At 35.2% G+C, this 16,124-nt stretch overlaps 1 protein-coding gene across 1 annotated transcript in view; it reads right to left on the bottom strand.

Moving 5' to 3' along the window:
* Positions 1-16,124, bottom strand: part of LOC125230253 (calmodulin-like) — a 129,123-nt gene that overhangs the window by 20,791 nt on the left and 92,208 nt on the right. Inside the window, exons 2-3 of the mRNA XM_048135360.1 lie at positions 8,051-8,135; positions 6,058-6,221 (exon numbers count right to left, since the gene is read on the bottom strand). Coding sequence (XP_047991317.1) covers positions 6,058-6,221; positions 8,051-8,135 — 249 coding nt within the window. The remainder of the gene's footprint in view (positions 1-6,057; positions 6,222-8,050; positions 8,136-16,124) is intronic.

Here is a 16,124-nt window from a genome sequence, read left to right as displayed (position 1 = left end):
ACAGCGTAGGTAATTCTATATACGCTGGGGAAACCTTTATAAACATCCCACATAGCCCGTATTTCGACACTATATGATCGGTGGGTAAAAAGTACTTTTTTCTATTATCCCTTACAATTTTTTACATTTTGCTTATACTTATCGCAAACGTAATCTTCAAGCAAGCAAACAACGATCGTCTTAGAGCACTTTGATTGTAAGAGACCGCCGACCGATTATCCGTATCCCTCTAACGATACCCATATTATCCGTATCCGTATCCGTATCCCTATCTCTATCCCTATCGCTATCGCTATCGCTAACGCTATGGCTATCGCTATCCCTATCGCTATCCCTATCGCTATCCCTATCCCTTATCAAGATAACACTAAGTTCTCGCGCTTTGTACACATATTTAAAGTCACATACAGGTCGAAAGCGATTAATTAACATTATTTTTACCTTTTTTCCCAACGTTTCGGCCAGGTTGCACTGGCCGTGGTCGCGGAAGACTGACGTCCCAGCAAAATGTCACCGGAGATGTAAACAACACAAAACTACCCGATATTAATTTATATAAATGTTCGGGGTAGACAAATAAATATAATCTACCCGCATGTAATTATTTACGACATCACATTAGAAACCTCAAAAATAACAGTACTTCTCCACTATTTAATGGATGTTATTATACATATAAACCTTCCTCTTGAATCACTCTATCTATTAAAAAAAAACCGCATCAAAATCCGTTGCGTAGTTTCAAAGATTTAAGCATACAAAGGGACATAGGGACAGAGAAAGCGACTTTGTTTTATACTATGTAGTGACATCGCTATCCCTATCGCTATCCCTATCATTCATTCATTCATTCATTCATTTATTCCTTTATCAAACATAGTTTTACATGTCAACAAAATTACATATAAATACAATTATTCTTCTTTGTTATTTTTTGTTATTAAGTGTCTACAGTCGGCACTTATAAGTTACATAGTTAATGCAAACATGCTGTCGAAGATACATTTCAATTTTATAATTCAAAATGGTTGGTATAGTGAACCAGTTCAAGAGTGCACGTCGTTGAAAAATTCGTCAACAGTGTAATACGCTTCAAGCATAAGTTTATTTTTAAGTTTATTTACGAATTTACGATTATCGCTATCCCTATCGCTATCCCTATCCCTTATCAAGATAACACTAAGTTCTCGCGCTTTGTACACATATTTAAAGTCACATACAGGTCGAATGCGATTAATTAACATTATTTTTACCTTTTTTCCCAACGTTTCGGCCAGGTTGCACTGGCCGTGGTCGCGGAAGACTGACGTCCCAGCAAAATGTCACCGGAGATGTAAACAACACAAAACTACCCGATATTAATTTATATAAATGTTCGGGGTAGACAAATAAATATAATCTACCCGCATGTAATTATTTACGACATCACATTAGAAACCTCAAAAATAACAGTACTTCTCCACTATTTAATGGATGTTATTATACATATAAACCTTCCTCTTAAATCACTCTATCTATTAAAAAAAACCGCATCAAAATCCGTTGCGTAGTTTCAAAGATTTAAGCATACAAAGGGACATAGGGACATAGGGACAGAAAAAGTGACTTTGTTTTATACTATGTAGTGATTTGAATATAAAATTTACACTCTTATTAAATTTGTTGTATCACGGTTTCACTGTGGTCATACTCGTAATTGTCACAAAGACAGTCATTTGCTATTTACGCTTGACGCTGTCAATGTAACTCACTGTAGCGTAATTTTCGTGGCCCATGACACGCTTGTAAATGAAAACGTCTAAAAACGTTTTATTCCATCATGTCGTCAGCGTCATAAAACTATTTCCATTTAATAGCCGCAACGAACTAACAAACATCATTCAATTCAAACAAGAATGATATAAACGAATGTTTGTTTAAAACCTTTTTCTACTCCCGTACTGTTATTCGTGAGTTACAAGGTCGTGCATAAAACTTTAAAACCCTACATAAAAGATGTCAGGACAAGTCTATCTAGTCTATACCCTGAAAACATTTAGTAGCAGTAGCACGATATAGCTGTTACAGTTCAGTAAATACATTGCTACCAACTTAACAAACCAATTCGCAGAGTCGAGACTCCTTCGTTTTCTGCTGCGTTCATTGGCGACGCGTCGAATCGCATTCAAATGTATGAGAACTCGATTCAACTCGGCTCGATTCGTCTTAGTGGCCAGGCTTCAAAGAACCATACCATAGACAGTTTAATTTTCATGTTTGCACTCAAACTGCATATTCAAAATGGTAGGCGGTCCATCTAGATAACTAAGCTGACTGAAAGTAGGTATTTGTTGAATTTATAATTTTCTTTCAAAATAAGTGCTTGGTCGTAGAAAAAGTATTGTATGCAACGGTGTTTAACTGAGTCAAAAAATGCTCGTGGCGTCTTTATTAACAATTTTCGGCTTCGCCTCAAATTGTTACCCACGCCACTCACCTTTTTTGACTTAACCACCAGTTGCATAAAATACTATTTTCTACTCCCGTACTGTTATTCGTGAGTTACAAGGTCGTGCATAGAACTTTAAAACCCTACATAAAAGACGTCAGGACAAGTCTATCTAGTCTATACCCTGAAAACATTTAGTAGCAGTAGCACGATATAGCTGTTACAGTTCAGTAAAAACATTGCTACCAACTTAACAAACCAATTCGCAGAGTCGAGACTCCTTCATTTTCTGCTGCGTTCATTGGCGACGCGTCGAATCGCATTCAAATGTATGAGAACTCGATTCAACTCGGCTCGATTCGTCTTAGTGGCCAGGCTTCAAAGAACCATACAATAGACAGTTTTATTTTCATGTTTGCACTCAAACTGCATATTCAAAATGGTAGGCGGTCCATCTAGATAACTAAGATGACTGAAAGTAGGTATTTGTTGAATTTATAATTTTCTTTCAAAATAAATGCTTGGTCGTAGAAAAAGTATTGTATGCAACGGTGTTTAACTGAGTCAAAAAATGCTCGTGGCGTCTTTATTAACAATTTTCGGCTTCGCCTCAAATTGTTACCCACGCCACTCACCTTTTTTGACTTAACCACCAGTTGCATAAAATACTATTTTCTACTCCCGTACTGTTATTCGTGAGTTACAAGGTCGTGCATAGAACTTTAAAACCCTACATAAAAGACGTCAGGACAAGTCTATCTAGTCTATACCCTGAAAACATTTAGTAGCAGTAGCACGATATAGCTGTTACAGTTCAGTAAAAACATTGCTACCAACTTAACAAACCAATTCGCAGAGTCGAGACTCCTTCATTTTCTGCTGCGTTCATTGGCGACGCGTCGAATCGCATTCAAATGTATGAGAACTCGATTCAACTCGGCTCGATTCGTCTTAGTGGCCAGGCTTCAAAGAACCATACAATAGACAGTTTTATTTTCATGTTTGCACTCAAACTGCATATTCAAAATGGTAGGCGGTCCATCTAGATAACTAAGATGACTGAAAGTAGGTATTTGTTGAATTTATAATTTTCTTTCAAAATAAATGCTTGGTCGTAGAAAAAGTATTGTATGCAACGGTGTTTAACTGAGTCAAAAAATGCTCGTGGCGTCTTTATTAACAATTTTCGGCTTCGCCTCAAATTGTTACCCACGCCACTCACCTTTTTTGACCTCTTTTAACCACCAGTTGCATAAAATACTATTATGTTGTCTATGACACATTGAAAGTTGCAGTAGAATTTCCAAGATTTTTTCTGGGTAAAATAAAATATAAAAATTATTATTTTAATAAAAATATAAATATCAGTGTTCGTTTATGAGTATCGGTATTCGTTGTTTCGGTATTTACGTACTTTCAAATAAACAAAAATATTAGAAAAAATGTTACTGGACGTCTTGGCCCATGCGCGATGTGATGACTTTAAGTGCAATATATTTGAAACACTATTTAAAATTCAAGTTGACCAATTTTAAATTAAGTCGATCTTCTATGTACACTTCATCTGTTCCATACAGATTTCATCCACCTTACTTACGCTGTGAATTCATAAAAGTATGCAGCGATTGGTCGTGTTGCAACTTGCATAATTCAATTGAGACGTCTAAATTTATTTAAAAAAAATTTTAAAGGAAATTTTATATAAATTGATTCCGTTGCTACAAGTTTTGTTCCTTATTCCTTTTGTACAAAGAACAACGTTTTATTTTATCCTAACGGGTCACAGTAAAGCAAAAGTTGAGATATTCAAAGTTTCTAAAGCATTAGCGGCGACATTACAGTCGTTGCAGTCGTTAAAAATCGATTTGGCGGTTTCCTTAACTTAAATGGGTGATTGCATGTTGGGACGAGGGTTGTAATTGAAGGAAAAAGGGCCAGTTTGACCATTTTATCTGGTGATCAAAATTTAGAAGTCGGTACGGGTAAGTGTATCATACGGAAAAATGGGTTTCGTTCCTATTTTGGGTCGTAGTAGTAGTTTAAAATAAAAATAAATGTCCACACATAATGAGATATTTACGTACAGTTTGCAAAATGAAACTAATATGTATACAAATCTCAATCGGGTGAAGATTTTCCTTACATTATCTCCACATTTTAATGTTCATTACTGTACTCAAAATGTCTGTACCTGTCATAACCCGAATTACAAAAAAAAATACCTCAAATGTAATTGCTCGTGTGTAAAAAGATGTTGCTGCACTTAACATGTCAGCGACGCCAAGTTTTGTTTCAAATTGCTTTCAAAATGAGTGCAGTTTGAAAATTGTAGTAACTCTTCTGATTAATAACAATGAGCGCGAACGGTGGGCTTTATATTGGATCTTTCTTCTTTTCTTAAGCATTTTAGTAATTTCTTGCCAGTTGATACTATAACTTTTTTTTACAGGTAGACCAATCTGCAAACCGTTTATGGGGAAGACTGTCCACAAACAAGCATATTCATCGTTTCTGACTCAATACTCACACATACTTCACTAACTAGAGATCGCTAACCATCCAATAAGCAATGTCTTTTGCGACAGTATCCTAACTAATTCAATTATTCATAATGTATATAGAGATGGGTAGTGAGTAAATAATCAAGAGTAAATATCGAGTAAATACTCAGTATTTACTCAAAATACCCGTATTTACTCGTTTTTACTCAAATTGATGGGTATAAACTATTTCGCGTGCTGAAATGGAAATACAAATTAGAAATATTGGTGTATTTTGTTATCGACTACTAAGTTAAGTAATCAAATTTATATTAATTTTATTTTAAAGACGTGCTCTCCATACATGTAACTATTTTTCACAAAAATAAAATTCAGAAATTACCAGTGTGTTATACATCATCTGATAGGTCTTTAAAAATTAATTGAATGTTTCTAAAAAAGTTTTTTAATAATATGAACAGTTTTGGAATAAAACGATAATTAAGGCCGAAATAATGTTTATACCTTTATAACTTTCGAATTCGTTGTTGGAAAAATATCCAGAAACCGTCAAATTATTGGCCATATAATACAAAACACAAAACTAGTACTTTCAACGTCACCAGCTGAGCCATTTTTGAGTTTTCTTTAGAAAACCCTTAATAAAAGGTCGTAAGTGCCACATTAACAATCACTTCCGAACGTCATGCCGTTATCTAGAACATCAATTTCATTGAAGTCTCATACTTTTACTGTAAATACCTGCTTTCTTAAAACAAAACTGCTAACTAAACATTATCACTATTTTTTTCTCACAAAGATTACCTTTTTTCGACAAACTAAGACTCCCATAAGCTTCTAATAATATAAATCTCATTTAAACATGTCCACACAGTTAAAATAAACACGACTAAGTACTTAAATCTCATTTTTTAAATTATTTTTAGGTAACAGTTTATACTCACCCAAATGAGTAAATACGAGTATTTACTCGGTGCTTTGAGTAAATTACGGGTAAATACTCAGTATTTACTCACCCCTACCCATCTCTAAATGTATACTCTTATAGTCTTGCCTTATGACGATCATCCCAACAAAAAAAAACTAATTTACCCCAGGTTGAAAAAGAGTATGAACTACGCAACTCACCAGATTAATAGTAACAATGAGCTCATACTGCTGGTGCTTGTGTCCTTTCTTCTTCTTCCCCTGAGGAGTTTTGACGGCTGCAGCGGCGGCGGCGGCTTGCTTTGGAGGCGCGGTCTTTGCTGCCCCTTTTTGCGCTGATGGTTTGACGGGAGTTTTTGGACCGCCTGTGGAAAATAAAAAGGCTAAATATATATTTCATACATATAGCAACAGGTTAAAGTATAACTGAAGTTTTAAGCCAGTTTTTTGTATGACGATAGTTACATTCTAAATGGTTTATTATACCTAATATGTTATTGTAAAAAGTTGTTGAAAAGTTCTGTTTTGGTCTGCATTAGCAGCTCCACTTAAGACGATACGGTAGGGGTTAATTCTCCATACAAACGCTCTCGACTATTTCCTCCCTGGTTTTTGAAGATAGAGCAATGATTTATTCAACACAGATTGTTATTATTTTTATCTGTGTCGGACTCTGCAAAGACTCTAGAGCCAATCGAAAATTTCCAAAAACGGCCTTTTTCATTGTGGCGCAAGGAAAGGTGTGATACTCAAGATTGGTAACAATTAACCAAAAAAGCTAAAAGGTCCGACATAGATTATTTCATTGTTACTCAGATTCTCAAATTTCGTTCCGATTGATTAAGTTTTGAAGGAGGAAAGAGTCGAGAGCGGAACCTCGATTTTAAGACTTTTTGAAATGATTTTTTTTTTCGATAAATCTAGTTAATAACACTTGTATATTTAAATAAAATTCCCAAGTTGAAAGGTCCCTTTCCATTTTAGCATTTTCGCTACCATATCCCTTTTAAATAAATAGCTTTTTTACATTAATTGTTGGGGAATCTTTTCAAATCCTCTTACTATCATAAACCGTAAAGAGACAAAATAAAGAAGCGACCAATTTGAAACTAATTATTAAATACAAATTTCGCATATGACGCTCAACGTCAGCTTTTGCGATATCAAAAACAAAAAAGTCATTGAAATACTCGATCATTGAGAGCCAACTGAGAGCACCTCCTACCACTGATTTATTTTTTCAATCCAACTTCCGTGTTCTCGTGAAAACGGGGTAATTTACGACCAGAAAGTAAATAGTTTCGAAAATGTAGTTTTCTGAACGTTTATAAATGACACCGTTTTTTAAGGCGTTAGTGTTACTGTCGATATCAGCTGGCGTAACAAATTATGTCACTCGGTTAAAATGAACTAGTTCTCATCTTCTACGAAACATAATTATACTTTAGTATGTATCTTGTTGAGTTTAGGTTCATGATTTTTAATGTTGAAAAGGTCTGAATGTAGAATATAAATAGAAATATAAATAATGTATTCATGGCATGGCATACAGAAGTGAAAAATACTAAAATTATAAAAGAACAACAGAAAATTATTTACACATAAAAAGGTTTATGCTTTTAAAACTAAACTTTCCCCATGGTAATTACCGCATGATTATAATAAAAGCCTGAACATGTACCTATTTTTTTTTGTGTAATAAAGTTTAAAATAATTCATATTTCATATTTCTCATGACGCCTGATATGAGCACGATAAAACTTTGTTTAAAACATCAGTATATAATAATATTATTAACAGATGAGAGTTTTGAACGATTCACGGTTATTTTCATTAGACTTATATTGACGCAACTTTGACATCCAGTTCCTTCCTTCTTCAGTTTTCCATGATCATGATGCATGCAACTGCGTCGAAATATCGGGAGCTCGACAAAAATCAAAAAGGTAATCACGGTCAATACCTATACCGGTCAATATAAATTTTATTAATCCATACTAATATTATAAATGGGAAAGTGTGTGTGTCTGTTTGTTTGTCCGTCTTTCACGGCAAAACGGAGCGACGAATTGACGTGATTTTTTTAAGTGGAGATAGTTGAAAGGATGGAGAGTGACATAGGCTACTTTTTGTCTCTTTCTAACGCGAGCGAAGCCGCGGGCAAAAGCTAGTAGATTATAATTATACTAGTTACCTTTTTGACTCGTCGGCGTCGCTTTCTGTCCCGCCGCGTTCTTCTGGTTGACGTGACCACCCCCGTCTGCGGGTTTGTTCCGCGCCTGTAAACAAAAACAATACGTTTATAAATTGCTGGCTTTTAATTTGGAAAAGTTTAAATGAGGGGCGCATTGTAACGTAGTAAAAATAAATGAGGGGGCATTGTAACGTATGGAAATACATGGCGTAAGTAGTGTTTAGGATTCTGTACGTGAAACATGAGATGGCATTATATTCTGTAATGGTAATTTTGTTATGATTATCGTTCTCGCTGATGTGTTGAATAGAGATGGTACTATTAGAATTATCTACTTAAGGTTTATTACAGTAAAATTATTTACGAACAGATGATTCCTTAAACTAAACGAACACTCACAATTCACCAGTACCGATTTTTGAATTTCAAAACGCACGAATTCGCCATTTTAAAACTTCTAAAATATCTATATATAAAACGACGAAATGCTTGTTTTGAAAACTTATGGCTAGTAATTTTAAATCTAATGGTACTGACCACTCGTTTTCGATTCTATAAGAAGAACTTAAGTCTCTAGTAGTGGAGATTCAACGAAATTCACGAAATCGAATAGTCGACATTCAAAAATCGGCCCCCTGGACTGCCGCTGTGTGCAATATCTAGCTAAAGGCAAGCTTATCCAACCCAATACGACGTCGAAGTCACATCTGTACAAATGTTTGCTGCACCCAATTCGACATGTTATTACTATTCCTGCCGTAAATGAGCAAAGAGCATCGAGTCAACCTACATAACTTGGACTCTTAGTGCGTTTTCACATTATCCGATCCAATATCGGATGTAGGACCGATATCCCATTCATTTAAGCCGCCATCTCTGATTTTTGCCTTTTAAATCCATCCGATATCGGATCGGATATTGTGAAAACGCACTAAGGCCTAAGTGGACGCTCGCTCTTTGCGTACACTACACCTTATGCAGCGTCGACTCAGCACACTTGTTTGAGCTTCAATTGTTTAATATGAGTGTGCACTTAGGCCTTACACTTAGAAAGCCCAGGTTTTAAGTTCAAATATAGTATCAGTAGGAGGTTATCCAATCAAAGCAGTCCCATATCTGAAAAAAATTACATGTATATTTCATCTCACTGCAAAGTCAAAGTCACAATTTCGTTTTCTGTCAACCCCTTACTTGCCAAGAGTGGCACTGAAACTTGAGTGGTTTCATGTGCTCTGCCTGCCCCTTCGTGGGATACAGGAGTGATTGTGTGTGTGTGTGTGTGTGTGTATATTTCATTTGGATGACGACAAATCCATGACAATGTCCTAAGTCCTTACTTGTAAATTTATTTAAGCGTATGGCGTATACTTGTAGACAATTAATATTATAAGTCGACATCCAGGTTACGCAACCAACCGATCGCGTCAGGGTGCGTAGCCGAATGGCACTAACGCTCACGAAATGCTCACGAAACGAAACGCTAGTAGATATCTATCTCTATCGCTCGTGCGTATTGGCGCGACAGAGCCGGACTAAGTGGCGCGGCGTTTCGTTTTCGTTTGGCGTCGGAGAAATGTCATTTGGCTACGCACGCAGGTGTCAAATTGGTATAGAGATCCATCGGGCTGCCTTGGAAACGTCTCTTAGGGCATCGTTCGACTATGTGCTAGGTAGTTTGATCCTCAAGGCCGCAGTCACATAACGGACTCTCGTTCCATCCCCATTTGTATCGCATGTGATTGCATTTGCCATGACCCGTGTGAATTCTATTTAGGCTGCAGCAGTATTTCCTCGGCAGCGAAAAGCCCTTCGGGTTCTGAGTAGGATTTTGGGTATTAAGGTGGGATGATAAAAATATAGGATAATTTCATGAGAAATCGGTAAAAATCATCTTAAAAACATCGCCAGTGTACGTGAAGACTGCAAGTTCACTTACACTGGTTCCCTCGTTCCAAACGGAATGAATGGAATACGTCAAGGCGGCAGGTCCAGGAAATTGCAGGCGACATTGTAAGCCAAGATGGCGCAGCTGGCGGATGTGGCAGACGAATCGAACTTGATCGCTGCATTGGTTTACTTTAAATACTAAGATTTGTCTTCAGATTTTGTATATGTAGAATTTATAAATATCTTTTTTAATACAGTTGCTCAAAAAGTGCCCGTTTTTTGGCTGTTTAGCGTGCGAGAAGTTGTATTTTACGAACTAGTGCGTAAAAAGTATATACGTTCCATTTTACGACTACTTACGGAGCTGTTTTCATATTAGTCTAGTTTACTAAGACAGAATAAAACTATAAACATACTATTAAGTGATTAATATTTTAAACGTTAATATTTCATATGCAATTGTTTACTTTTAGTCATACTAAACATAATTTATAAAATGGTTTATACTTTGAAAAATCGGTCATAATGAGTCGTGTAAACAGAACATGATTGGAACGAAACGCGTCTTCTACTGTCAAAGTAGAGACGTCTACGATGTTTTAACTTAATGCACGTTCAAAAAACCTCAATATATTACGCGATTTGTCATAATTATTTTACGTTATTTGCAATACGTCGGGGCATAAATAGATCGATTAAATTAAAATGTAGTTTTACATTAAACAATCGTCCCAAATCGTAAATGTTTATGTTTTTATGGCACCCAATGAAATAAATTATGTTAGATGAATAGCAAACTCGAAAATATGCACGCAAGTTTAAAAGCTTCAAAAATACGCCTTTGAATTGTCAAATAATCCGTCAATGTCCATGGGAAAATTGATAGTTCGGATTGTTTTATTTCATTGTAAGTAAGTAGTAGTGTTTTTTCGCAACTGTATTAAAAAACGTCGTTCGTCACACGTGCGAGAATGTCATTCTTCACTCGTCCCGAGATTTGCCACTCGCGTACCGCTCGTGGCAAAATGTCTCGGGACTCGTGAAGTAATGACATACTTCTCGCACTTATAACGAAATGTACTATTACAAAATTTCCTCCGCCGGATTGATACGAAATCTTGATATGTACAATTATTTTATTATAGTCAAATTACGACAACCGTTCGAACTAATTTGACTCTATAAGATTACACATATAAAAAGAGGACATTAGCATAGCCTGTTGGGCCTCCTAAGTCCCGGAAGCAATTGTTTTGTAATTTCGATCCCTTTCTAACATAATAAAAGTTAAAAATAGATTATTGAATATGAATATGTACAAAAAATTGTACACGAGGACTGGGGAGGATATAGGTCGTGCTAGGCGTAGGTACGACCGCATAGAGTATTAACATTTTTATAGGTAAAGGAAAATATTCCACAAACTGTTGTTTTTTACTTCAAAAACCCCAAAATTCGAAACCCACGAAGGTAGTTCTGAAATATTCTTCATAATAGCTAAAACTATGGCGATTAGTTGAGAGAATGTTCAAAGTTGGGTATGCATTCTTTAGCTTTAAGCTTTTAAAGTATGTGGACGTGATGTTTTAATATTAATTAAATATTCCGACAAATCAATTACGATAATATGGGTTTTATTATAACACCGAAATAAATTGGTATTTTGGACATAACAGAGGCTGAGGCGTAGGGTTAGAGCCGGCGTAGCTCTATTTGACGTTCATATGCGCATTGTAATATGCCTACTTGAAAAATAAATATTTCATTTTCATTTTTTCTCAATACCAATACTAAAGTATATTAAGGTTTTCATCCAAATCACGATAATAGTTTATACAGGGTGTTAGATAAATGACCCGACCAATTTAGGGAAGATGATTTAGGAAGAAAAATAAAAAAGTCGTATCTATAAAACTTATTTATTTGGTTGCCCTGAAAACCAGCGCCATGGCTAACTTAGTCATCGGCATATGCTGAGTGGCAACCATTTTGGTGTATAAAGTGTTTTTTTTTATGGGATAGGAGGCAAACGAGCAGACAGGTCGCCTGATGGTAAGCGATCACTGCCGCCCATGGACACCAGACACAGAGTTATTAGACTAAGGTGTAATAGGTTAAGTTTTCATTTTTTTATACACCAAATAAACGTTTCTTTCTTTCTTTCTTTCCCGTGGCTCTTAGGACCAAGATCCCAACTGTTCCAAGAACGAAAAGAAAGGAAATGACGCCACAAAATCCTCAAAAAAATTGTGGGGTCATGTGCCAAACGACGGCTTTGCCATACAGATGGCCTGACGCCGACGCTCGCGAGACGCCTAGTGAGAGGGGCAAAAGTCCAGGGTGGCTAGCCGAATGGCACAATCGCTCACGAAACGCTCACGAAACGAAGCGCTAGTAGATATCTATCTCTATCGCGCTTGCGTATTGGCGCGACAGAGCCAGCGGCGTATCGCTTTCGTTTGGCGTCGGAGAAATGCCATTCGGCTACGGGGCCTGGTCTGGTCTACCTTTCCATATTCCATAAAAATTAAAAACCTTATTCAAATATTCACCATTCAAGCAAAAAACCTCATTTGAATGAAAAAAATCAAAAAGACTATTCCAAAAGTTTTCAGTAGAGCCTAATTGGAGCCATCAGGAACCGGCAAGTATAAAATTGCATCATTCGTCAAAAGAAATCACTTTTATACATTTCAGTCTTTGCCCGCCATTATAGCACAGTGCACAGAATTTTTCAGTTGGTAGGTTATTTCATTAACATGCATTAAGTTTTAAAAAATAATATGTAATATCGCTCGCAGACGTTTCTGAATAATAAAAAACTAATATTTGAAAAGGTTTAATGATGTTGCGTATAACCGAAATGCAACAAAAATACTCAAGTAGCGAATTTCAGACCATCTTTTGGATTTATTTGAAACTTTCTTAAATTATATGGGTATATCCGTATAGCTGATATACCCAAATACCTTTTTTTCTGTTTTCTCATGACCTTAAGTAAAGAAAAATAAATGCCTAATTTCCACCAAAACCATCTTACAAATAGTGTTATTTATTTATTTATTATTATGTCACAGTTTCGTTTTTTTTTTCAACCCCTTATTTGCCAAGAGTGGCACTGAAGCTTTAGTAGTTTCATGTGCTCTGCCTACCCCTTCATGGGATACAGGCGTGATTGTATGTATGTATGTATGTTATTATTTTATTTAAACTTTATTGCACAATTGAAAAAAAAAAGTACAAATGGCGGACTTAATGCCTTAAGGCATTCTCTACCAGTCAACCATAGGGCCAAACAGAAATTCGCGAATGTGGGTGCAGTGAGAAAAATAAATTTAGAAAGCATGAAAAGTATAGCAACATTATTTACAAATATAATACATAAATAATACGTTCATATCATTACAAATATAAATACAAATATACATACAAATAATATATTATAAACATTATGCATATGCGCGAAGGAGAACTAATTAACTTGTGCCGCACTCAGCAGATGCTGGTGCAGCATGCGTTTGAAAGTTAACTTACTTGGGGCTTGTCTTATAGTCAGGGGAAGTGTATTTATAGTGTTATCATGTTATTCTGTAAGAGAGAGTAAATTGTCTATCCGTTCGTCTAGTTCATTGCTAAATATCTATCAATTTGAAATTTTGAATTAAAAAAAAATTGTTGTAATTTATTTTTATTGCAAGTGCAAATTGCTTTTAGTTCTTTAATTTAAAATATCTAACTGATTTTTATATTCGTTCACTGCGACCGTAAAATGATGAAAAATGCAGTAAGCCCGCCCGGCGGCGTTGTAACGAGCTCAGTATTCTCAAACAAACCCATCTAAAGATTATCCATCATTTATAGATCTCCGATATAGTATATTTCTTAAGGATCTCGAGGTCAAACTATGCTGGTGTTCTCGAGACCTCAAATTGCCGAAGCTCTCATATCAATGGGAACTTCAAAAAGTCTTTTTAGTTCGTATTTTAATCCTTTACTGGGACGAAATGGCAACTGGCAAAAGTAATGTCCCCATTAAACTAATGATAATTACAGTAATTAAGCGTTCATTCTGTTGACTTCATGAAACTGTTTAATTTTGGAGGAGTAAAATGCATATTTTAAGATAAAAATGTAAGTTAACTACTTTTGAAGCTACGATATTGCAATTATTGCAAAATTCAACTTCAAACTTCAAAGCTTTTATTTGCTAAGATGCACGTACATAATAATATAAAATATAATCTTTAGATCTTTTTAACATTTTTGAATATCCTAAATAACGTTATCTAACGTCAATTTTCTGTGACAATTATTACATTAATTTTAGTAAAATATTACGTTTGGTCCTACCTCACTTGAATTATTTTTCATGTCGGTCATATATCTTTACCAATTTAGAAAAACTGGTTCAACATTTGATTAAGAACAAAAAAAATGCAAAAAAAAATCTAATATTCCCATAAAACTAAATATCATTTTCATGTTATTTGTATAGGTACGTATTGTCATAAAAACTGTTTTAACGTCATTGTAAAATCTTCGCTGGTCTCAGGTCTTCGTAGTGGTGGTAGAATAATAAGCGGACTGTAGTTTTAATCTGGTTTAATCCGAATTGTGGAAGACAAAGAAAAGTGGTACAGTGTCGTTTTGAGAGCGGAATAACGAACAGTAACAGTAAGTTTTTGAAAGCTCTAAAAAGCTGTCAGATTTGAATTTTGAATTGTAAACATTGCCATAGGTGAAATTTGAATATACAAACTTTACATATGTGATTTTAAACAATACTGATATTTTAATAAAAAAAAATACAAATTGAATAAATATGGAATTATGGAATTTCGAACGATTAATGAATGAAAAATAATACAAATGATTTATAAAATGCGTAATGTCAACTTCGGTACAATATTGAATATTTGAATTAAAAAATATGCAAATTGAACATATGATTTGACAATTATTATGAATTAAATTAAATAATATTAAATGGAAATTAATGAAAATACAGATTTAAAGAAAAAGGATCAAAAATGAATTAATGTTTGAACGTTTCTGAACATCATTGTAAAACTTCAAAAAGCACTATGAAAAGACTCCGCATACCAACTGACCACTTCAAATAAACTCACAACCTAAACATTTCCAATTTTAAAAACAAAACGTTCTTAATTTGAACGGCACTGTAACAGCCTCGCGTAATAAAAAAACATAACGTACACAAGCGTGTCATTCGAAATTCAACTGCAACGATACGTCATTAAGTTCATAGTTGCGAGGTTATTTATGATGTGATTTGATGCTTTTTAGGGTTCCGTAGTCAACTAGGAACCCTTATAGTTTCGCCATGTCTGTCTGTCCGTCCGTCCGCGGATAATCTCAGTAACCGTAAGCACTAGAAAGCTGAAATTTGGTACCAATATGTATATCAATCACGCCAACAAAGTGCAAAAATAAAAAATGGAAAAAAATGTTTTATTAGGGTACCCCCCCTACATGTAAAGTGGGGGCTGATATTTTTTTTCATTCCAACCCCAACGTGTGATATATTGTTGGATAGGTATTTAAAAATGAATAAGGGTTTACTAAGATCGTTTTTTGATAATATTAATATTTTCGGAAATAATCGCTCCTAAAGGAAAAAAAAGTGCGTCCCCCCCCCTCTAACTTTTGAACCATATGTTTAAAAAATATGAAAAAAATCACAAAAGTAGAACATTATAAAGACTTTCTAGGAAAACTGTTTTGATCTTGATAGGTTCAGTAGTTTTTGAGAAAAATACGAAAAACTACGGAACCCTACACTGAGCGTGGCCCGACACGCTCTTGGCCGGTTTTTATTTTTTCAACGCGATGTAGTGGTTGTAGTAGTTAGTTGTAGCCTCCTGAGTATTATTCGCATTGGTTGCGTGGTAGTGTGAGTGGAGATGACTGTCAGAATGACCAGCGTAAGATGATCTCGAGTTTCATGGCATCTGTTGGTAAACTTGGATCATTGTTTTACTGGTTTGTTGAAATCCTTGATTCGCTTGTGGAAGTTACACGATTGGAATAATACCTGGAAACTAACTATAATGTACGCTGAAAATCGTGCTGTGATTTTGTAATGAGGTCATTTGTTCAGAGATACTAATATTAGCAGTTAGAAAATTATAGTTATTATGATTTCCGGGTGCGCCAAAGTTCATAT

The sequence above is a fragment of the Leguminivora glycinivorella genome, chromosome 10, assembly GCF_023078275.1.
Source record: "Leguminivora glycinivorella isolate SPB_JAAS2020 chromosome 10, LegGlyc_1.1, whole genome shotgun sequence".
Classification (NCBI taxonomy): Eukaryota; Metazoa; Arthropoda; class Insecta; order Lepidoptera; family Tortricidae; genus Leguminivora; species Leguminivora glycinivorella.
Note: the sequence above shows the minus strand (reverse complement) of the source record. Positions and strands in the feature narration are given on the sequence as shown.